Source organism: Xiphophorus maculatus, chromosome 17 (assembly GCF_002775205.1).
Source record: "Xiphophorus maculatus strain JP 163 A chromosome 17, X_maculatus-5.0-male, whole genome shotgun sequence".
NCBI classification, from domain to species: domain Eukaryota; kingdom Metazoa; phylum Chordata; class Actinopteri; order Cyprinodontiformes; family Poeciliidae; genus Xiphophorus; species Xiphophorus maculatus.
In genome coordinates this window covers 14,867,515-14,890,342 of record NC_036459.1, presented here as the reverse complement: position 1 = coordinate 14,890,342, position 22,828 = coordinate 14,867,515, and the positions used below count along the sequence as shown (strand labels likewise).

The 22,828-nt window shown below is 39.2% G+C and overlaps 2 protein-coding genes across 2 annotated transcripts in view; one reads left to right on the top strand and one right to left on the bottom strand.

The window, feature by feature from the left end:
* Positions 1 to 2,104, bottom strand: part of LOC111611831 (integumentary mucin B.1-like) — a 28,739-nt gene extending 26,635 nt beyond the window's left edge. Inside the window, exon 1 of the transcript XR_002754261.1 lies at positions 2,005 to 2,104. The gene's annotated coding sequence lies outside the window, so the exon portion shown is untranslated. The remainder of the gene's footprint in view (positions 1 to 2,004) is intronic.
* The window catches only part of slc2a13 (solute carrier family 2 member 13), a 70,225-nt gene that overhangs the window by 23,300 nt on the left and 24,097 nt on the right, over positions 1 to 22,828 (top strand). Inside the window, exon 4 of the mRNA XM_023350105.1 lies at positions 17,851 to 17,959. Within this exon, the coding sequence (XP_023205873.1) occupies positions 17,851 to 17,959 (109 nt within the window). The remainder of the gene's footprint in view (positions 1 to 17,850; positions 17,960 to 22,828) is intronic.

Here is a 22,828-nt window from a genome sequence, read left to right as displayed (position 1 = left end):
CATTTATCACAAACTACAACATAATTTATTGCCAGATAAACACAAAGTAGCACCAAGAGTGCTCCAGTAATTGCAAGCTGCAGGAAAACGACACAGCTGGTTTATTAAAATCTGATGAAGTGTGGCAAGCTGTCGGACGAGATAAAGGGCAACTTTGAAATGCATTTTTCAACAAATTCTCTGGCCTGAACTTTGACTGGGCCATCAGAACACTGGACACAAATTGATCTAAAGCTTCCTTTTTTTAATTAAAGCCCTGGCTGCAATGCGCTTAAGGTGGAAAGTAAATCTCACCTCTTAAACTATGGAGTACAGATACAACACTAACTGAAGCCTATGGGTGCACACAGTTGGAAAAATTAAGAGCTATTTTTTAATTTATATTTATTCACATCAGTTTGAAAGCAATTACTTTCCCATTATTTGTGCTCCAAAGCAATCTCCTCTCCAAGCTGCTGCCCTGTTGGACTTGCTTTGACCAGCCGTTTCCAGATAATTGAAAAGAACAGCGTTGTTACTTGCGAAAGAGGGCTGTTCATATGTTGCCGCGGCACACTCGTAAATAATTGATTTTACAGCATTGTTTGCAACGTTTTTTTTCTTCCTTTTCATAAGAACACAGAGGGAAAAAGAAAAAAAAACGCCCAGAAAAGCTTTTAAGCATTAGTCCCTCGCAAAAGCCTTCATTTTCGCTCTTATTCATTAATAATTTAAGATTATTGAGTGTTTCGTGAAATTCTGTTTATTTAAAAAGTCGTGATGAAGCAAATACCTTTAAAGAAGGTTGAGCCAGCCGCCTTGTGAGCTTTAGGTGTCTTAATTTGACAGATTTGTTCTCAATATAATCTAACTTAACTAATTCGTGTCGGTTTCCGAGGCACTTTACGTTCACAAGGGGAGCAGAAATGTGTTGATACAAGACATGTGGGAATGACACGCTTTGACCCGTTTTGCCATCCGTTTTGAACAGTAATGAGCTTATGGCGGGGTTAGCGTGGCAGAGTGCAGGAAGATGAAAAACCTCAGCTCCCACCAGGGAATTTATTATGGAAGCTACATTAGTGGAGGATGAACAAGCTGCTTTTGATGAAAGCAAACAGAGGAGATTAGGGAATTATTTGGGTTTTTTTTCTTTCTATACACTCCAGTAATTGCTTTCAGTCCCACCCTTAGTTCGTTCACTGCGACTCCAAACGCAAGTATTCAAGGATTGAACTCCGCACTCATGCTATCCAGCGTTTTATTGCTGTTTAATTATGACCTGCAGCGGAGGCTTCATTGATCTCCGAAGCATGAGCCGGGCCGTGTGAGTGGTCACGGTGGTCATTACTTTTTGCTGAAAAATCAATCCACTTAATAACCGCCGAGGAGCTTCGGGATTGCTTATCTGTTTACAACAGAAAGAAACAGGTAAGCTAAAAAGTTAAACACAGAGTTTGATTAACGATAATTAGCTCAAAGATAAGGCAGTGCTCTGCTGATGGACTGGATGCTACTCGTTTTAATGTTGCAAAATAAATTTCCTATCAAAAGAACTCGCCGTGTAAATATGGTGACGTTGTAAATATACCGCATTTTACACAATTTATTATCTTTTTTTTTTATTACAGAAATTTGATTTCTGCTCCTGCTTTTAAAGTACGTTGAGAATTGAGTTTATAATGCGGGTATCTTTATGTTTTATTCATTATTTTTGATATATTGATTCGAGGAAAAAAAAAAAAACACTCTAAGATTAAAAGGGACTTATTGTGCAAAAATTCACATTCACAACCCAACTGCTTATAAAATCACCCAGCCGGTTTTTGGCATTGAGCTAACGTTTCTTGGTGTCTGGAAAACGAGTCGTTTCAAAAATCTCCGGAAAGCAACGTCACAAATCAGCAGTCACTGCCGCTCACCTAGCAACTGGCCCGCTGGCCCAGTCCGTTACCTAGCAACCCCACTGGAGTTTTACCGCACTATGGCTGCTGGAAAAGGACAAGTGTTTTGCTGTAGACTTACCATCCGGAAACCACTAACTGTAGTTTTGTTGGTTGTGCAGGATGCTCCAGTTCTGCTTTTCAAAGATTTACAGTTGTACAGTTGCACATCTGTTTGCAGCCATTTTCATGTCTGAGTGTAAATGTTGAGCTGGGGGCGTGGCCAGCAGTAGCTTGTTTGGATTTAAAGTGACAGCACCCTAAAAAAAGGAAGTAAAAATATGCAGAAATTAGCAAAATCTTTAACGAACATATTTTGTATAACCCATAGGTCACCTTTTAAGGTGAATTTTATAACTATTGAATATTATAACTATTTTTGCTGATTGCAGTGTAACATATGTCTAGTTTCTAAACCATGATTGTCCCAAGATTTCGGCAACTGAAACATTTTGAAGAAAGCCACATTTGTCTTTCTGGAAGGTCAGAGAATAAAAAAAAAACAAAAAAAACTATAACTACAATTGTTACTAATGCGGTCGCCGCCGCTGTGTCGGACAGCAACCTGTTCCGGGGATGAACAATGTTCACATCAAACCGATTTGTATGCGATAAAGTTGAGCGTTGGTGGATGAAATGGAGTTAAGTTTTGAAGTGTGTCTGACAGAAGAGACTAGAAAACCTGGAAACTTGTATGATGCATCAAACAAGAAGGCAGTAGGCTTGCATTGGATTCGGAGCGATAAAACGTATTGTTCTCTGAATGTCTGTGCCAATTACTAAAACCTTGTAAGATCAGGTAAGAACATAAGGTTGTGTAACCGATTGTATAACTTCATGAATTTTCTGAAACTCAAAGTGGAATCTTCCGCGTTCAGCCTTGAATAACACTCGGCTCACAATAGGGAATCAACAAAAGGGGCTTTTGACAGCACGACTGGAGCTTTTCACTGGCTGGAAATCACAGGGCTCACTTTGATGGCAATTAGTGCTACTTTTGACTTGTTACAATGTTCTCCGGGGTTTTTATACGATCACAACAGTGAGGTTGTGACTCACCCCGAGAAGGCATATGCATTTAGCGTGCACTTTAATAGTTTTCCTGAGCACAATGGCCAGGAATAAAGAGTAAAAGCAGGATTAAATTGTCCTCACAAGTTGACGCGCAAACACTCTTTTGTCGGTTTGTAAATTATATTCAACAAATAACATGTTCTGACTCATTTCAATGGGAGAAAGGACATTTTTGTAGCTTTTTGGCTCAGGGTTTTGACAGTGAAAGAGCTGTTTTTCTATGTATTTTTCATGTATTTTCAGCTTCATATAGAGCATTCTATGTTTTTCATTGACCTTAAGTAAAACTAGTTAGGCGTGCAGCGCTTTAAATGATGATCTGGGCTCTTAATGAGTTCTTTTATCTACATATCAAGCTGCTTGTGTGAGATAATTGCAGAGTCTGTAATGAATTAATTAATGTCATTTTAACTAAAAAGCATTTATTGCCAAAATAGGCAATACATTTTAATTTTCAATTAAAAAACTCCATTGGCTGCTAAATTATTGAATAAAGCTTTGGACTTGTATGCTTCTGCAACGTCTAGCATTAAAACGCTATTTTAGGTTGGAATAGCTTCGATGAAAGGCTAACTCCTTTTAGCACAATTTGAGCACAGTGATAGTCGTCCCATCAGATCATTTTTGAAGCAAAGAATTAACCCCCAGTGGATCACCAGAAGCGGCTTGGTCATACGTCAGTATTGCTAGAGGATGTCGCTTGTACGTCAGATTTACTGGTGTACTAGAAACGTGTGAATATAATGGAACCTTTGTATCTAAAAAAAAAAAAAAGTGATTAATTATATGCTATTTAAAGCAAAGCCAGATGTACAAAATTCATCAACAGATCTAAGTAAGTGCAGATGGACTCGAACATGCCCTGCTCTGTAGCTCAAAACTTTCCCGAGCTCGCTGGATTTCCTTGACTATCACAAAGCTCTCTTTACTAATGACATTGAAAGTTCTAGGTCATCTTGACCTTGTTCGTTCAGTCGATACTCTGATGCCATTTTCATACACAGCCATGATACCTGAATGCAAGAAAAACTCACAGATTTCAAGCAAACCTGCGCCTCGGTCTATTAGCTAGACCAGTGGTTCTCAAACTTTTTTCAGTGATGTACCCCCTTAAAAATATATTTTTAGTCAAGTACCCCCTGACACTGGCAAAACATTTTTGGAACAAAAAAGAGGTACAGTGCCTTCTTTTTCACTTTATCTATGCTTTCAGCAGCATTGCTGCTACGCTTTAGCCACGTCTCCATAGTTACAGTGTAATCATGATAACGACAGGTCGTTGACGAGTGCCCTGGGTCCGTGGGTCAAACTAACTTGGTGGGGGGGTCCGTTTTATTTTAAAGGATATTGAAACTAAATACTGAATATAAAATTCAGTGCATGAACACACATTTATATTTTATCGAACTTTTTACAAAATAATTTTTCCCAAGACTTATTATGAGGAGCCTACTGATTTTTTAAAGATATTTTGAAAAGCTTCACGTACCCCCTGCAGTACCTCCACGTACCCCCAGGGTTACGCGTACCCCCATTTGAGAACCACTGAGCTAGATTGATGGGGGGGACTTCAGCTGGACTATTGAAGGCTTCACCGGCGGTCATAATGTTACGATACTGACACGAAGCTGGCTGATCAGGTTGTGCTAAGGGTTTTCTTTTCCTCATGAAACAATCTTTAAGATAAAAAAAAAAAAAGAAACATCAATCTGAAAACAACGTGAATTATCAGCACGTTTGCTAAGCGCAGCATTTGTGCCCCCTCTGACCTCTCTGACCTCTCTGCTCTCATTTCTAAGTGTTTGAAATCCCCTCAGCTCGTTCGTCTCCGTCCAGAAGACAACCTGCCATTTACGCCACAGGCAGGTGACTCTCTGGGGAGTCATGAATCCTAATGGCTCATTAAATCTATCGCCACCAAGCTTCAACATGACGCAACGATTCACTATTCCTTCGCCAGAACACCTGCTGTTGATCATTCATGTCTCTGCTCTGATGATATATCTATCTAGCACAGAGGCTACGGCTTGCGTTGATTACGGACACAGTGGCAATGTTGGCTCCAGAGAGAAAATTCTTTTGATTTCGTTATTGTTCTCCATCTCAGTACCTGGAGCTGCCATAGCAAGGTAAACCCTTTGGTTTCTGAAGCAAAGTCAAAAATACGTTAATCAGAGTTTGTTTCTATAGTGTTCATATTTGTTACATATTAAAACACTGAGGGTGAAAAGTAAAACTGCTTAAATTGTCAAAACCTTTGGATAAAAAACTCGATAATTGACCTATTTTTCTTTTTCACGCCGAAACGAGAACAAAACTTTGAGATATAATTAACGAACCTAACGAACAATGCTCCTGCTGCTGGAACATTTGACTCGCATCTTAATGGGATCAAATAATTGCTTCAAATGTAAATCGCTGGGTTTAACTTTTCCTATCAGTTCTCATCATATCTAAAATCAGAAAAAGTCAAATATATTTCACCATCCACCTGCACTGACCCCATTTAAATCTATTTAAATAATCAGTGGGGGACTTTTAACAAGTTCTCAATGCCTATTAGGGATCTAATGTTTAACGTATTAACACCAACAGTCGTGCTTTCATCGTGCTGAATAAAAACAGCCAGGCTGATTTTAAGGTGTGGAGTGCCCTTGAAATGATCTTTTACTTTTTTTTCTATTCTGTTGCCAAACAAATGCTATTGAAATACGTGGGTATTCTCTTTTGTATGCAAGATTGCGACCATATGTTTATCTGATAACACGCACAGAGCTAAAGATGACCATTACCTTTCTCAATTGTTCTGCAAAGCTAGCATAGCCAGGCCCCATTGGAATCCAAGGTGATAATTTACTAAGCACCTGGTGGTGAGTGCAGTCCTGAAGTAGATCTGGTAGTGTATTTAAAACAGTTTATCTCTCACAAAGACAATGTGAAGCATGGCAATTTTGTACTCTTTGGCTTTCCGTACATCCAACAATCTCTGCTATTGTCGTAAATAACCAGGAGCCTCAACTGTTTTACTGTACTGATAAGAAAAAAAAAACATTGTTTGTTTAAGCTGCTTTACGTTTTCATTATTAAGCATTAATGCACTGCTTTGGTGTGGAGTACTTACAATAATATATTTGCTGTATGTACAGCGTAGCGTGGCACTAAATAAAAAGACACTTTCTGCTACATGAGAGTATTATATGATGATTTGGTGTAAATAAATACACACAACCACAACCCTAAGGTTCATCATTAACTTATAAAGTACATTAACCTAAGCCTTGTTTATGCGTTTGTTTTATTCAAAGGGTGATGAAATGGATAGATAAAATGTTACTTCAAGTTTAAAAGGACAATTTTCACCTTTCAGTTTTATGTAAAATCGTTCATGTTTTCTTCATAAATCCCATTTTTCAACTCATCTGTCTCTTTCTCTCTCTCTCTCTTTTTTTTTTCTTCCGAGTTTGTCCAGAACTATTTGCTCCGCTCGAACAGATCGATGATACATCCGTTTGTTTACCTAATCTTTTCGAGGCTTTGCTTTGACTAAGCCCTTCGAGCACATTGGGAGTCTTTGCTCTGTGAAAAACAATTACTTGATACAATCGTTGCATGAAAGCCTCTCAGCCGGTCTCAGGGCCCGTCAGACGGGAGGTGAGAGTGACGCACACAGGAAAGGAAGGCGATGCTTTGAAACGTTGACGAGATCGACAGTGAGAACTCTGCACAAAGATCCAGTTGCTTCGCAGTTTGAAGACATGAATTGTTATGTTTATGATTTATCACCTTTGAAGATCAGCTAAATAGATGATAGTTGCAGATTTTTATAACAGCAGTTATCTTTGGATTCCCTGAAAATCAGAATTTAAAAAGATTTATAGGCGGCTGTTTTTTTTTTTTTTTTAGGTTTTCCTTTTATTTACTTTTGTCCTTTCATTTCCTTTTCTTTTTGTCGTGACATTTTGTTTCCCTTTCAACCTCCCGAACTCGGAACCACAACCCGTCTTCCTGTTCCAAGTCCAGTTCTTTTTTTTTTTTTCTTCATCCAATCTTTACACTACTCCATTTTTACATCGCGTTACTTCCATTTCTAAGCTCCATTCACTTTATTAACGGCGCAGGGGTCACTTCTGGTTTCACACGTCTTTTCGTCGTTTGAAACGTAGGTCGCAGCTTGCATTCATGCAACAGACGGATTTAGCAAACGTCACTGGCGACGACGTCGGCTGTCGCGCCGCGCTAGTGACTCACAAGTTACTCGTCGTCTCCAGAAAGTCTGCTTTATCTGCTGTGGCTCACTCTGAGTAACGACGACCATTCTGCGTGTAGAAGTAGGTCGAAAGAACTTCAAGCAAATACTGCAGTTGGATTTTTTTGAAATATGTTTTAAGTTGATCGACTTATTGAGAGTAAATTGTTGTTTATTTTTCCCCCTACGCAGCCAAATTTGCAAAACATTGAAATAATAGAAAAGCTGCAGAAAGTGATTTGCATCAAAAAATATTAATCCCAAAAGGGAAATTAAATTCAAAATACGCCCTTTTTTTATATCATTCAACAACAGAGACTCCAAAAGTGGAACTTTTCAGGCTGTTGGGTCTTGGCAGCATGTGCATTACTCTTTGTACCACTGACAGAAAGATGATTGGTTATGTCTGCTGGATCATATCTTCCTGGTAAAACTCTCTATGTGCAGCGAGAGCTCATGGTTACCATCCACTGGCAAAGCCTTAGGACATCTGTTAGTCATGTGCTATTTATAAGACCCAAGCTCTATGGGCAATTCTCTGACATTTCATGGATTACGATAGGCACAAACACATCTTACTTTTTTATCCCAAGAGCATTTTAGCTACAGCTAATAATGTTTTTTTATTAGCATCTCAGTTTAAGAAAAAAGAAAGCTTTAGCTGCAGCTTATGTGGAGTTTCTATTGAGCCTGTGTATTTGTAAGCAGAATTAATAAGAAAAATATATTCACTAGATATACGCAAGTGTTCTGTCCTTGGTAAATATATCAAATGCTCCGCTTTGGAAGATAACATATTACTTAGCACATATGATAAGTACTTAGCATATTTACTACCTGTAAATATGAACATTGATGGGCGTACTGTCGAGAAATACTGCAGGAGACTTGAAAACGCTTAGATTTTGTATCTAAAATTAAGTCCTTAAAATGTTTTAAACTCGTTTTTTCTAATTAGGTTGGCTTCAAATATATTATTCACAGGTCTGAAATTTTGTCATGGCAGGAATATTTAATCTTGTGTAACCTATATAGTTTTTTTTATTTTTTATTTCTTGCAGTCATTTTCTGTCAAGTAAAAGTTTGAGTCACACACATTCAAGTCGGTTGAGGTTACTGCTGACTAGCAACTAATATACCCTTGCTAGCTAGCTTTGTACATAGTTAGCTAGCATATAGCAAATTAGCTGGCTAGCACAGAGTAAATCGAACTAACTAGATTTTTTGCATCTGTTGCCAATTGCCTGGCTTTGACGACATTTGTCTTTGCCATTGGCTCAAACACTCTGAGTAATGACGTAATTTGTGTTGCTAACCTACGTATATGAGGTAAGGTACATTGTGTTAAAAAAAAATATTGGCCCTGGGGGTTAAGGCTGTAGAGAGCGTTGCAAAATCTGTAAATTTCTTCTGTAAATTTCTGTCGTGATACAGGTCTTAAATGTAATTAATAATAGTCTTAAAAATGTCTTAAATTTGAGTTGGTGAAACCTACAGAAACCCTGTACAGACCAGTTATGGTCCGTAATGTTAACTGTATATTCTATGATAAGATATACTTAAATAAGCTACACTAATCAGCTTATTTTTGCCCATAACGACAGGAGACAGTTGCTAAGACTCCAATCCCAAGTCGCAAGTCTAAGTAGAGTCAAAACTGCAGATGACGTCTGAAATGTTTGTTTTTGTGGCGCATGTTCAAACTCCAAGCCCACCCCAGCTGTTTTTGTGCTGAAGCACTTTGGCTTACTTTTAGGTTTTCATATCCCTTATCTTTCAAGGTCCACATCTGTTGGCACTGTGTGCCTAAGCAGCCCAGAAATAACGACTGTTTTCTGCCCGTAGCTCGGTGCTTCTGATAGCCAACATTGAGAATAATTCCTACATACAAGAAGCGAACAAAGAGAGCTTTTTCGTCCAAGCCTTCCTCTCTCGCCTGTTTCCCAGTAGGCTTTAAGCAGCTCATTAATAATTGAGCGAGGAGAGTTGCGCGATGGTGGAGCTGTCATGATCCCCTCCTTGCTGCCGTCACCAGCTCTGCATGCAGGGAGGGAAATGAAAGCAAACTTTTACTCCATGAGAGAACATTTTATGCTTCTCCTGTTTTTACACTGCCATAAATTTCATGAGATAAAAAACCAAAAGGTTGGGTTGAAACAAACTCCCCTACAAGATGAGACAAACTAAATCTTTTATTTTTGCAGTTTCTGCAAAATTGACTCTGGGAATGATGTAACAGTTCTTACAGTATGCATTCAAACTGAAAAAACTAACACAACTGCAGATATGAAGTAGAAAGTGTGAGTTCAAAGTAGCAGTAGCTTCCTTCTGGCTGTTGCCTCATGAAGACACCTGAGCGACCGCTGCAGATCGCAGTGTCCACCCCCAGCAACACATGCTAGACGGATACGATTTTATCGAAGCAAAACTAATAGCTTCTTTTTGCATCACAGTGAGTTCCAGTGATGACGCTTCTCATGAGCCGCCGGCGGCTTGCGTCCAGAGCTGGTGGCGCGGACAAATCTCGGATGACAGCTCTTCTCGTGACCTTCTCTGATCTTGACATATCGCCGCGCTCCCGCTGGTATGAGCCGATCCTTACCTACATGAGCAGATGCTGACTTTTTCAAGCTGAAAACTGAAAGATCACACTGTCAAGTCAAGTCATGCTTGGTGTTTTCCTTCTTTTTTTAAATCCTTTTGTTTTCTATCCTACCTTTTATAAAACATTGGTGGCAACATAGATGGAGAGAAACAATAAGACAGAATGACACAAGGACCTAACAGTCGTGTCCTTGGCTCTGTGGATTGATGCATTTAGTGTCACGCCAAAAAGAAAGTCATTTTTCTGGTTCTTTAAGTGAGATTGAAGTTTTTAGAAAATGTATTGCACTCCCTGGATTGGAGAGGAGTGTGCTCCAACTATCCGAAGAAGCTCACTTCTCATCCGTCTTCTAAAACCATACTCTACATTGTCGGAAAGGAGAATCCAATTGATTCCCAAAAGTTAGAGTTGATTGCTATATAGTCCGGTAGACTCTATTCGATTGGGGCACAAAGTTGCAACATTTGCTCCATTTTCAGTTGGTGCCGTTTGCTTATTCATCGCACTTTCAAATGATCTTAACTCTTTGAAAAACCTGATAGCGCGCTTGCCTGCAGTGGTGCTGCACCAAGAACCACTGAAGGAAACGACACAGAAATGTCTGAACAAGTCGTGAGCTCAACTTCCTTCCTCACAAAATGGAAGCAAAAATGGAGTGGCGTGAGATTTCAGGAGTTGTAGTGTTTCTCTTAACACAATCCATTTCTCTCCCTAGTTCTAGACTTGTGCGTTTATTTTGGCTATATTTTCCCACAATGCCCTGTTCTACAGTCTATTTTATGCTTTTGGAGCGGTCTCCGGTCTGCTTGGTGTTCATTTGGACCACACCAGAGTTTACATAGACAGAACTGAGACTTAGGTTTGTAGGCGGACCAGAGTCTGCTTTTTCGGTCCGCATCAGAGTTTGTTCGTGCGGTCACACATCCCCAAACACATCGGACATTTTAGGAAAATGAAGTAGAGTTTGATTAAGATGAACTAAACAGGGCTGATGTGGATTCACCCATAAAAGTAGCAATGTGGCGTTCATCCTGGAGGAGGAAGAGTGGACTAGAATTTTTCTGTTGCTGATCTGCTGAAGGACCCATGGAGATTTGATTGCCCAGTTCACAAGTGATTTGTGAATCTGGAGAGGAACAACTGTGTCCCTGGAGGAATTTTGCCGATGTTGGATAGCTGTCTGCCAGACGAGCTATCAGAAAAGCTGAACCAATTCATCAATGTTCCTACCGTCACTTATGATCATGAGATGTACAGTAAATCGTGACTCAAAAAGCAACGTCCAGATACAAGGACTGAAACGAGCTTCCTTTATAACACATAGAACCACCTCCATTAACGAGGCTTGTGTGAATTTTAGTTGTCTTGTAGGTAAAAACTCTCAAATGTTTAAGTTAAAATCTGGATAAGTAAAGAAAAAAAGTTTAAAATACATTATTTTGGTCTTCACACACCTTTTTCCTCTGCATGTGTATAATATTAGACTTTGCAAACACATTTTTTCGCCACTTAATGTGCTATCATGATACTACCTTGGGGTTGAATTAGTCATAAATTTTATTGCCACCCACATCTTCACATTCACCAAACACACTCTGCGTGAACTCTTTAGCTTTGCTTTTAGCAGCAAACACTCCACTTAAGAGCAATATGAGCTTATGGTGTTCCACTGGTACTAGAAAAGTGAATTAGTGTGTTTATTTAAACCATCCATGCTACCTTTCGGGGGAATAAATCCATAATGCATAATTGAAATGCATATAATCTCTTCCCAAACTTCTAAATGACTAACCTAACTTCTTGCTTCCACCATTATAAATCTGGGAAATTGGAGTCCAAACACAGCACCCTGCACATATCTGCAGTTTAATGGTGTGACTGAGAGAGTTGGATCCATCACCCTACAACGGCATTTTTTGGTTTTGTGTCCGAGTGACGCCATGTTTTCCCGCTGTGTTAGTGCAGGCTCCAAGACCACACCTGCATATATTTCCTGCATGTGCGATGCCAATTGCTACATCCATCTGTCTCACTGGTGTTGGGCTCCTGGCAACCACTGGCCCCTCTGTGCCCTCAGACAAACACAGCTGCTACCCAGCATCTGCAGACGGGAGTCTTGGATAGTTAGCGGATTAGATTATCCGCCTTCCAGACAATGTTTTAGATGTTGGAAGCTCTGTTAGCAAAGGCTAGATTGTCACTGATTTATGTGGAGCGAACTTGGAAACCTGATAGCAGTCTGTTTTTCTTACATATTTGAATATCTGGAAAAGTAATAGGAATTTAAAGAGATAATTTCAGCTGAAACTAATGTGAGTCTTGGTAAGTTTGAAAGGTGTGTGTATAGATATGTGAAACTGGTTTCTGAGCTCCTACAACGCTAACCCAGCAGCAGACTTCTTCCTAACATTTCTTCCTTGACTTTAATTATGCTGAACAATACATTTTAGGATCTTTATTTCATGTTTATTTAAATTACACTAGCTGCGTTTCCATTACGAATGTGTGCAAAAGCATGTCGATATTCCTCTAATGTTGAAAAAACACAATTTTACAACTGCGGAGCTTCCATTAAATAAGAAGCGCATTTGAAATCACGTGAATAAGTTTGTTCGTGCGATAAATCATTAAAAACTATGCCGCGTCATCATCCTCCAAACACTTCCTGTCGTTTTCTTCGTCATTTCTGCCAGTAGCAACATCCAGTTGTTGATCAATGCGACTCGTGTGATGCAAAAAAACATTTCCGTTGCAGTTTTGTGAAATACTCTTGATTTCAATCTGGCCAAAAAAAAACCCTCATCCCAGCTCAATTTTTACAATTGAAACCAATGCACAAAAGACGTTAGCTTAACCTAGTGCTGATTCCTGGTTAAAACAACCAAATCTCTGGATTATTTAGCTTCTTCAGCAGCTCCACAGACAACAGTGGTGGATCTAATTTCTATTCCCCATCAGTCCTAACCTTGTGTTCTGATCTTGATGGCCTGGAGTGCCCGGTATGGTGATCTTACTCTGATGAGGGAGCCCAGAAGAAGAGCAGGAGCGCTGGAGACACGGAGTATGTGGAAAGAATAATTATTGTAGATTCGATGGGCCGAGGTGGAAGATTGCAGGGACTCGGTCCCTGATTGCAGCCTGCTCTGTTACATAAGTGGAGTCGCTTTCCGAGCCCTCGCTTCCCCAGGACGTCGTGATTGGGTCAGATGGGAGAAGCCTGTTTCTGGGCCTCTTGATTGGACATTGTTCAATTTCCTCTGATACCGCGCTGATACTTTGGACCACGCATTGATCCGTGGATTGACCCAAATTTCCCTGATTTACCCAGGATTTACAAATCGCCGTTGGATTCAGTGTTTGTGAATATCGCCAGTGTTCTTGCTGCTTTGCATTCTGCCTCTATTCCATCGTGCAGGTTCGTTCCTGTACAGCACTGGGCGCACGAGTTGGAAGAAACATTTGACAACACCAAGAATTAATTGCCGACATAGTTTTGGGAATGGAAAGGGATTGGGTGTTTCCAAGAAAAACCAAATAATTGGAGATTTCTTCATTGAACAATTAAGTGAATATGATAGTTTTTATGAAAACAAAACCAGATATTTTCAGCATGCCACTGGTTACCTGTGCAACATCAGCTCTCTGTACCTTCTAAATATTCTCTAAATCCACCAGATTATGAGTTCGTATTTTAGAAACATTCATTTTAACTCAGCTAAGTCATTTCAGAACTCTAATTCTCTTCTCATTAAGTCATTTGTATAGACGTATCGATGGACTCAGAGAAATGCTCATGGTTGAAATTCTTTAATTTTTTTTTTCTTGCAGACACCTGTTGGTCAAAATTTCTCAATTTCACCCACTTCATCAAAAAAAACAGTTATCAACTCCAGAGCATGACACCACCACTGCCATATTTTACAGTGTTTTTAGTTTGTTTGAATTTAAATTAAGTCCAAAAGGTCAACTTTTAATCTAAACACCTAATTAGATTTTTTTTTTTCATCAATTTTGAAAAAAAGGCAGTAAGATTACACCTGTAAACAATGTAGTGGGAGGTTTTTATTTGAGTACCCTTCCCCTGACTGATACCTTAGATCAATGATCCTTTGTAACCTGTTTGCTAACAGTCAGGATATCATTTTCAAGAAACTCCTCCAAGAAAAGTTTCATTTTATTTCTGGTAAATGTCATTTCTTATTTGTTATGATAAGGTCTTAAATGAATAGTTCACAGATATGCAGCCGGGTTATTATTTATTTTTTGTTGCTAATTTCCATAAAAAAACAGATTCGTTTTTCATTTGGACTATACAGGCTCAGGCCTGTCACAATAATACATTTTGCTGGATGATAAATTGTCCCAGACGTTATTGCGATAAACGATAATATTGTTGTTTTGAGACCATATTCAAGTAATATAATCAGTAAACATTAATTTCTTACAAACGCTTAACACAGAAAATGTAAGGCATATTAAACAAAACAAGCTAAACAGCAAATAAAACGGGCACTGAAGCCTCTGCAAACCAAATTGTCCTTCAAAAAAGGGATTTTTTTTTTTTCATCCAGTTTTTGGTAGAATGAGACGTACAAGAAAACCAAGCGTGGAAATTATTGAGCTCGTTTTAATTTATCGTGCAATTAACTGATTTGTTGAATCTTGCCAAATAAAGCTGGTTCCAGCCTTTCTACATCAGAACAGCCTTGCATTTTAGCAGAGCTCTGCGTACGTTTTAGCTTTCCTGTAAGTATGACTTACACTACATTAAAGAAGGGAGCTCAGGTTCTGCTCGCCTTAACGACGAGCACATTCGACGGAGGAGGGTGGGTGGGGGGGGGGGTAAAATAGTTGATAATTGCTGCATAGATCGGCCACAAATGACACAGATGGTGCTGGAAGGTTTCAGTGTGGAAGACGTACATGCAATTACTGCAGTACTGTGGGACCCAATCACCGTGCTTGTGCCTGACTGGTTGCCTGCTGGTATGTTTTTCATCGGGTGTTTTTTAAATTTTTTATTTTACTTTTTCCCCTTCCAGTATGCCGTCTGATTAAATTAGTGCTGGGTGGCGCTCATCTGAGGAAATGGAGCTGCGATTGTTTCAGCGTGTGGGTTTGGGAGGCCGCTTTAACCCTCGTGCTGCTTCGAAGATCTCGTTAGGGGGAAAGACGGGATAAGAGAAATGACACCTAATATTCTATGATTGCTCAGTGAATGTGCGACTGGTGGAGTTGTTTCTCCTCGTGTGGGTTTCAAGCTGTCCTGATAGTTCACTCCGGCCCATAAATCTGATTCCCTGCCAGGTAATCGGATAACGGCCCTCCGCTCCGGACCTTTGGGATCGACCGATCAAACTCTACCGGGTTAACGCCGTGGAAATCGCTGGGCTTTTAAAAACAGCGCTTCCTTTTCATTGTTAGAGGAGAGTTTCGTTATTGAAGAAACATCTGGTGATTGTCATCATCACTTCGGACGTCAGTGTCTCTTTCGGGCTTTTAGTGAGCCGGTCTGTCTTTGGTTGATTAAAAAGCCAACAATGATTCTTTTCTGACGATTAGTCTGATTTTTTTTTTTTTTTTCAGCTGACCACTTAAACCATTTTTTTTTTTTTTTAATCCATTAAAGGATGCAAATAAACAAATAAATAATTTTTTTAAAAATACGATAATAAACATTTTATTGCCTAAAATGCAATAATGATATTCCGTTATTGTAGTTTTCATCATTGGTCGTAAAGGATGGATATGCAGCTGAAACAATGTTTCTAACATTTCTAACAAAATTGCAAGAATAATATTATGATGTTATTTTCATAATACTATTATTTTATACTCGAAGTACAGCTTTATTCTGATAATGTTATGAACTTGTTCGTGTAATTTTACGATTTTATTCTTGTAATTTTATTAATTTCTTCATGTAATCTTACGACTTTTATTTTCATAATTCTATTTCAAAAGCCTTTTTGTTTCTTAGTCTGGTTCTAACATTCCGCCGTTCTCTGCCAAAAACAATGTAAAACTCCCCCAGGGTGTGTAAACATATGAGCACAACTGTAAACACGTTGGCATATTAAAGCCGATCGGCAAAAAAATTGAGAACATATAAAAATTGGACATTCATGCATCACGACTACTGCACGTTTCCATGTATGTGTTTGCTTATTTTTCAACTCGGTTACACATGATAAATTTTGCAATGTGTGATAAACCCTCTCATTCCCCCCCCCATAAGAATAACTGTCTTTTTTTATTATTTTTATAACAGGAGCATCATGCACACTCTCCAGAAAGTGATATAAACGAGCTTGTGGACATGGAGTCACTCTGGGACTTTAAAATGAGCTAAAATGTGAAAGAACCAGGCAGATGGATAAAAAAAACAACAACTTTATAGCTCAAAAGGAGACGTTTTATGATCTCTACCAATTTCTTTTGCTGTTATAAAAGTGGTGCCTTGCGACACAAAATGAAAACTAATGTCCTGAAAGAAATGTGACAGGCGGCCAAGAAAAGGAGGACTGTGGTGTGTGTCAGCAGGGGCGTCCTTTACACAGCCTGATCCGCTTGTCAAACAGTTAAAGGACATGTTTTCCTGTCCAGAGACCTCCCACTCGCAGCTGCTCCCAAATAGCCAGCATGTGTCTCATGTCCTATGTGCGTATTTATGCATCATTGTGAGAGTTTTTACTCTTTAGCGCTACCTGGGTGTTTCCTCCTGCAAGTGTGTGCAGTTTCAGTGTCTGTCCAGTCGCTCCCTCTTCTTATTAAGACGTTTCCTCCTGGAGGCAGCAGTTGTCTGCTCACGCTGGGAATCACAGTGTGGCTCCGCTGTCGTGCCAATTTAAGACTCCTTTCGGCCAAAGAAAATTCTAATATTTCTTTTCTTCCCACGCTGAGTTAGTCCAGCATCTGAAATGGAAGCTGATTCCCCAGAGATAAATGTTCCCACTTAGGAATCATTTCAGAAAGGCTGAAAAAGCCTCAGCAGATCCCATGTGGAACGTTCAGCGACCTTTGTGATTGACGGCGGCGTATCAAGGCCGTTATAGATATATATCTAAAAAAAAAAAAGAGGAGGAGTACATTTCTGCCAAAAATCTCAGAAGTTTTCAAAATGTTCTCGGGAATTTTCCAGAAAAATGTGGACGTCTCTGGGTTTGTAAAGTCGAAAGTTTGCGAGAAAAAAACTCAGAATTTCGAGATTAATCTGAGAAATTTTCGAGAAAAAAAAGCCCCATGGAGATTTCTGGGTTTGGAAATGTGAGAGGAAACACTCAAACGTTGAGATTAATCTCAGAAATTTTCAAGACAAAACTTGGGGAATTTTTGAGTTTGAATAATTGAAAATTTTTGAGAAAAAAACTACAATTTTGAAATTGACAGAAATTTTCAAGAAAAAAGTGAGAAATGAGAGTTAGAAAAGTAAAAATTTTTTACTAGAAACAACTCGGAAATTTTTAGATTAATTTGAGACATTTTCTTGAAAAAAAAAAAAGTCAAAATTTATTTTCCATGTTATCTTTTGGGAAATTTCTAAGCGCAATCTCAAAATTTCTCTGTTTTTTCTTGCAAATTTTAGACTTTTCGAACTTGGAAAATTCATGTTTTTTTCTCAAAAATGTTCTTGATTAATCTAAAAAAATTTTTATATTTTTGGCATTCCATGTGAAGTAAATTGTAATTCCACACCCACAAACTATTAGTGTACACAATGTGTACAATTAAGTTGTAATCAAATAAGTAAATAAAAAAAACTTACTTCTTGCTGAAATAAAATTTGTATTTTTAGGATAAAGCCCAACAGTTTGACTCTTTGTTTCAGTTCTTATGCTTCTGTCAACTTCAGTTATGCAGCAGGAAGCGTCTTGCTGCTTTCTCCTCGTCTGAGGGAAATTTGTTTTGAATGTTTATTAGATTTTAGCGTTTCTTTTGGGGGTGTGTGGAGGTCATGCTGAGACGGTAATTAATTTCTGCTGTGCTTTGGCTCGTGTCTCCAGATGGCCCTGTGATCTGGCGGATGCTGACCTACCCCCCGACTCGCCGAGCTCTGGCGGTGGGATGCGGCCTTCAGATGTTCCAGCAGCTTTCGGGAATCAACACGGTCATGTGAGTGTGAATGCGAGGCGTGGGAAACGGTTCGCATCGAAGAACACGCTTTATGTTTGCCGTAAACGCACAGCAGGGGCAATTGCAGTCACTTTAGGCTTTTAATAATTTATTTGCACAATTGTTTTCTGTTTTTTTTTGTTTACTTCAAGGTGAGTAGATGACATAAGAAACTTTTCTGCCATCTTCATGCCATTTTTTAAATAGTAGAGTAATTTGATGCAAAAAAATATATATGATCTTCTTGAAGGATGCAGACTGCTTCCTGTAACTAGACTTCAAGAAAGTGTGTTCTAAAACTGGCAGGCAGTTTTATTAATATACATGTGTGTGTTTGTTTATCACTATTTGGCATACAAATGAGTGATGCAGTTTATGTTAACTTAGATGTTTAAAAAAAAAAAATTATTTACAAAAAAAACAACACTATTTTCTTTATATTGTGTAAAGGTATAAGAGTCTTTGGAGATGTGCTTAGAGTGAGTTAGCAGTATTTAGCTGTATGTGGAACACAGTGAAGATATTGCTTCCATGAAAAACGGGGGAATTTAAATTCAAAGTTGAGGCTGCCAAACCTGTTTTATTCACATTGTGCTCGATGTCGCTAATTTGCATCATACCTACATTTACCATACCATACCATACCAACTTTATTTATAAAGCACTTTAAAACAACCACAGCTGATACAAAGTGCTGTACATCAAAACACAACATAACAATAAAAAAAAAAAAAAAAAAAAAAAAAAAAAATTTACACTTATTGTGTGTGCAGTAGTCAGAATAACAGTCTCTAATGAACTTAGCATCAGATTGGCAGAAAAAAACACATTTTTTCCTTTACGTAACTCGATTTAAATTCAGGCAGTAAGGGGTTAATCCACATTAATGTGGAACTTGCTTCACTGTGGACATTCGTACTGGAGTTTTGAGTATATAGGCTTCTTCCCGATCACTATTACTTTTATTTTATTCATTTGAGTGGCCAGTCTGGGTCATATGGTTGAAACTTTGACACAACTAGTGTTCCAGTGTGAAAGCCCTGACCTGAAAATGCCATTTCCAATAAGGTTGATTGTATGTGAACTTCTACATGGACAATAGACAATAGACACCCCACCTCAAACAAAACCCTTGTATTCAGTCTATTATGAACCCACACCAATATGACTTTGCCACTCCAAACAGAAAAAGAGGATTTCTTGTCTTTTCAGCTCTGGGATTAGTCAAAACAGCACTAAAAAGCTGTCAGGCATTCCCATTCAACACACAAGATCAAGAAGAATGTGTTTGCCACGGCATCACGCTATCAAATCACAAAACATTTCTTTCATCCCTCAAAGCCCATCCTCCACATGGGAGCAATAGTCTCGGCGCATTAACGTCTGCGAGCGGACGGAACCCCCCCATGCTTCCTTTCTTCGTCTTTATCGCTCCGTCTGAGCCGATTGTGTCATCCGTCTGTTTCCCGCCCTCCCCTCCCAGACGAACTATATTACAAGGCTTTGTAAACAATCGGTGGATGCGCGCTGTTGCCTGGCAACCGGCGGACCGGTGCGCTCGAACGGGGTGTGTCTGCGCGCGCGTGCTGGAAATGTGACTGGAGATGTGTAGTCTGAATCCAGACCTTAGGCCTGCTTGACGTCTGAACGGACAGGAAGGTATTCAGAGAATAACAGCATGCAGAAGTTGAGCTTTTATTACCCGAGGTGAAGCTCGGGATCTGTCACTCCTCCACGCCTCTCGGTGAATGTCTGTCTATTGATCGTCCGTCTCTCTGGGCATGTATTTATCCTGATCTCCTGCTGTCAACTCACTGAACAGCGGGCACGACAAACTAAATCTGACACCGGCCCCGTCCGCCTATCTGTCTGTCTCACTTTCACATCTGCCACTCTCCTAGTCAGCCTGAAAAGGTTTACCTGCTGGGGAGGCTGCAGCAACACGGGCCCGTCTTCTTTAGGTAAATCTGAATGCTGCAGAGGTTACATAATGTTTGCGCTGCTCATTAAGATGCAGTTCAGCTCCATAAATTGGAACAGATTCTCATTCTGGTTTTGTGGACAACCTCAGTGAATCACCTGAGTTATCACTACCTGCTTCAAAAGTACTCTTTAAAAGAAGAGCTAAGGTTTGTAAAGTGAGACGTTGATGTTGATTTGACAGCAACAGAAAAAATGAGGACACCCCATTGAAATGTTCACATATCAATATCTAAGTCATCACTAAACAAAAGATATTGAAAATATAATTTTAGTTACGTAAAAAGTCAGGACACCCTATGGCCTTTTAGTTGGTCGTACCTTATTTGGTGGAAGTAACTTAGGTAAAGCCTGTTCTCTGTTGTCAAATCTCTTTATTTGGTTCGATTCCAGCCAAGTTGGGTGTGTCTCGGTTGGCCGTGTTTCCCTCAGTATGTGGGCGTGCGTATAGGCAGGAATCTGGGCAGGCCGTTAGCATGCAGGAGTTGTTGTCGACTCTCTGATGGTGTCATTTTGCCCTTTGGGCGGCCATTTTCTCTGAAATCTCTCTGTATATTTGTTCGTTGCCGGCTGCCATGCACTTTTCCGCCACAATTGATAAAAAGGTGACGGTCTTTCACAGTCTGAGGGAAGTTGGACCCACTCCATAATTCCAACTGAAGATATTTGAGAAGCTTAACACCGATCCACTGTTACCTCTGGAAAACGTCACACTGAGCTTTGTGTTGCTTCTTACAGTCAGTGTAAGAGTTGGATAGAGGTCACACAAGAAGAATAAAGAAGCAGAAGCAAAGCTGACTGAATTGAGTTAACAATTGACTATAATTGCTCTTAGTCAAATATTTAGTCAAAAATTTTGTTGACTAACTAAATTGTTATTCAAAATTTGTTGACTGATCAACATTTTTTTTCCAGAGCACCATTTATTGGTGACATCTTCATTCTGAAATGTTACTGTAGTATTATTAATCTTTTTCGCTGGGGTTCGTTGGCATATTGCTTAAATCAAGTCCATTAGAAATAAAAAAAATATTAGTAGGTGTGTGTTCACCTTTAGTATGAGAAGATGGAAAATCTTACAACAATGTGCAAAATGAAAACAGTGTAAAATGGTGTAAAAAAAAAAAAAGGTGTAAAATGCTGCAAAAAGGGTTTGCAGCATTACATAAATAGAAATCACTCAGACCTAAAATTAGCATAAACAACTGTGATTTATTCATATTTTTAGCTATCAGATGTCAGTTTAAGTAAACTCGCTTTGATCTTGGTCTCCAAATCTTAGCTTCCCAAACTGAAACAGCTCTGTCTCCTGTAAGGACGCAATAGTCCTCAAGTTAGAAGTCATTACAATAATCTTGTGTGCCGAGTGATTTGGTTAATTAGATCCGCTGCAGGTCTTCTTAATATGATATGGTGATGATGTTATAGGTCAAACAAATACAAACACTAGTTATTCAACTTAAATGTTACACTGTCAAAGCAGGGGAAGCATAATTACCTGAAAAATAAGTACACACACCCACACTGTGCTGCTCCAGCTAATGTCTTTTATCAGTAACACTAATGAGTTTTGCACTTAAACGGAAAGCGGACTGCACCCTATGTCTTCCTCCTGTGGACTCCCCACAGGTATTTGGATTATAGCTTTGACACATCGCCTTTTTAAATTATATGTGACACTTTTTTTCTTCTTTTTTTTAAACTGGTGATGAAACATGAAGGCCAGTTAAGGTTTCTGGATTTCATCCCTGTGAAACGTGGGCCCTGATGATCAACAGATTGAAACATCCGATTAGTGGACGCCTCGTTCAGCCGCACTGCTCCCAACGCATGCAAATATCCTCTTTGCTTACTCCTACAGACAATGGTTAATTACATAAAGCTTTTTGAAAACATAAATAGAAAACCAAACTAAAGCCTTTGAGATGATGTAGGACTTAAAGTTTGATATATATATATTTTTCCTCCCTTGAGTCGAGAAGCAGAAGCAGCATAATGCAGTTGCTGCATCTGCGGCTCCTTCTAGATATATGGTGTTCAGTGTCGGTGTTAAAGGGTTGCATGGTTTAAAGGTTTTGTTGGTTCAATTCGCATGAATCAAATGATTGATTAATTACCAGACCAATGCATAACTCAAAATATGCCACAGCAGAGATGCGTCTAAAACATGCAAAATACCCGTCCTGGAGGAATGGAGTTGGAGACCATTGTTGTAGATTTCCTCACATTGCCTCTTTGGCTACATTCACACATGATGTCATGTCGCTTGATTTTGATTTTTGCTGAAATACTTATCTTTTTTTTTCATGGTCGTTCAGTTTGCGACCAAAGAGACCCACATTTCCAGAAGAAGAAAGTTGACAACACACAGCGTAGCACAGTGTGCAGCACTAATAATGGACGCCGTCGTCCATGGATCAGTTTGATAGTTATTCAGCAATCGGGCCAACGGTATCGTCACTAGATCAAAACAAGATGAAGGAAGCTAATAAAAAGAAAGCACAACTAATAGAACTGGCGTTTTGTGCTGCAATGCCTGAAACTTCAATAGAGAAGTTTGTTTGGATGTGAAGTCAGAGCAGTGGTGGGATTGTGATGCGCTTCATTGACAGATTCCTCTCATAGTTGTGATTTTCAGCAATTGTTAACCTCTGGATTTATCGTGTCAGACTTCTTCTGGTGCAGACACGAACGTTCAGAACGCAGACACTTTGAAAACAGTCGGACACTCATCCGATTTAGTAACACATACGGACGTCTTTTGCCACTGATTCAGAAAGTTATTTACTCAGACTTGAGATCTGAAACTCAAGGTTTTGGACTCAAGACCTATTTCATACTGGACTTAATTCAGCCTCAAGGTGTGAGTTTTGAGGATTTCATGAAAAT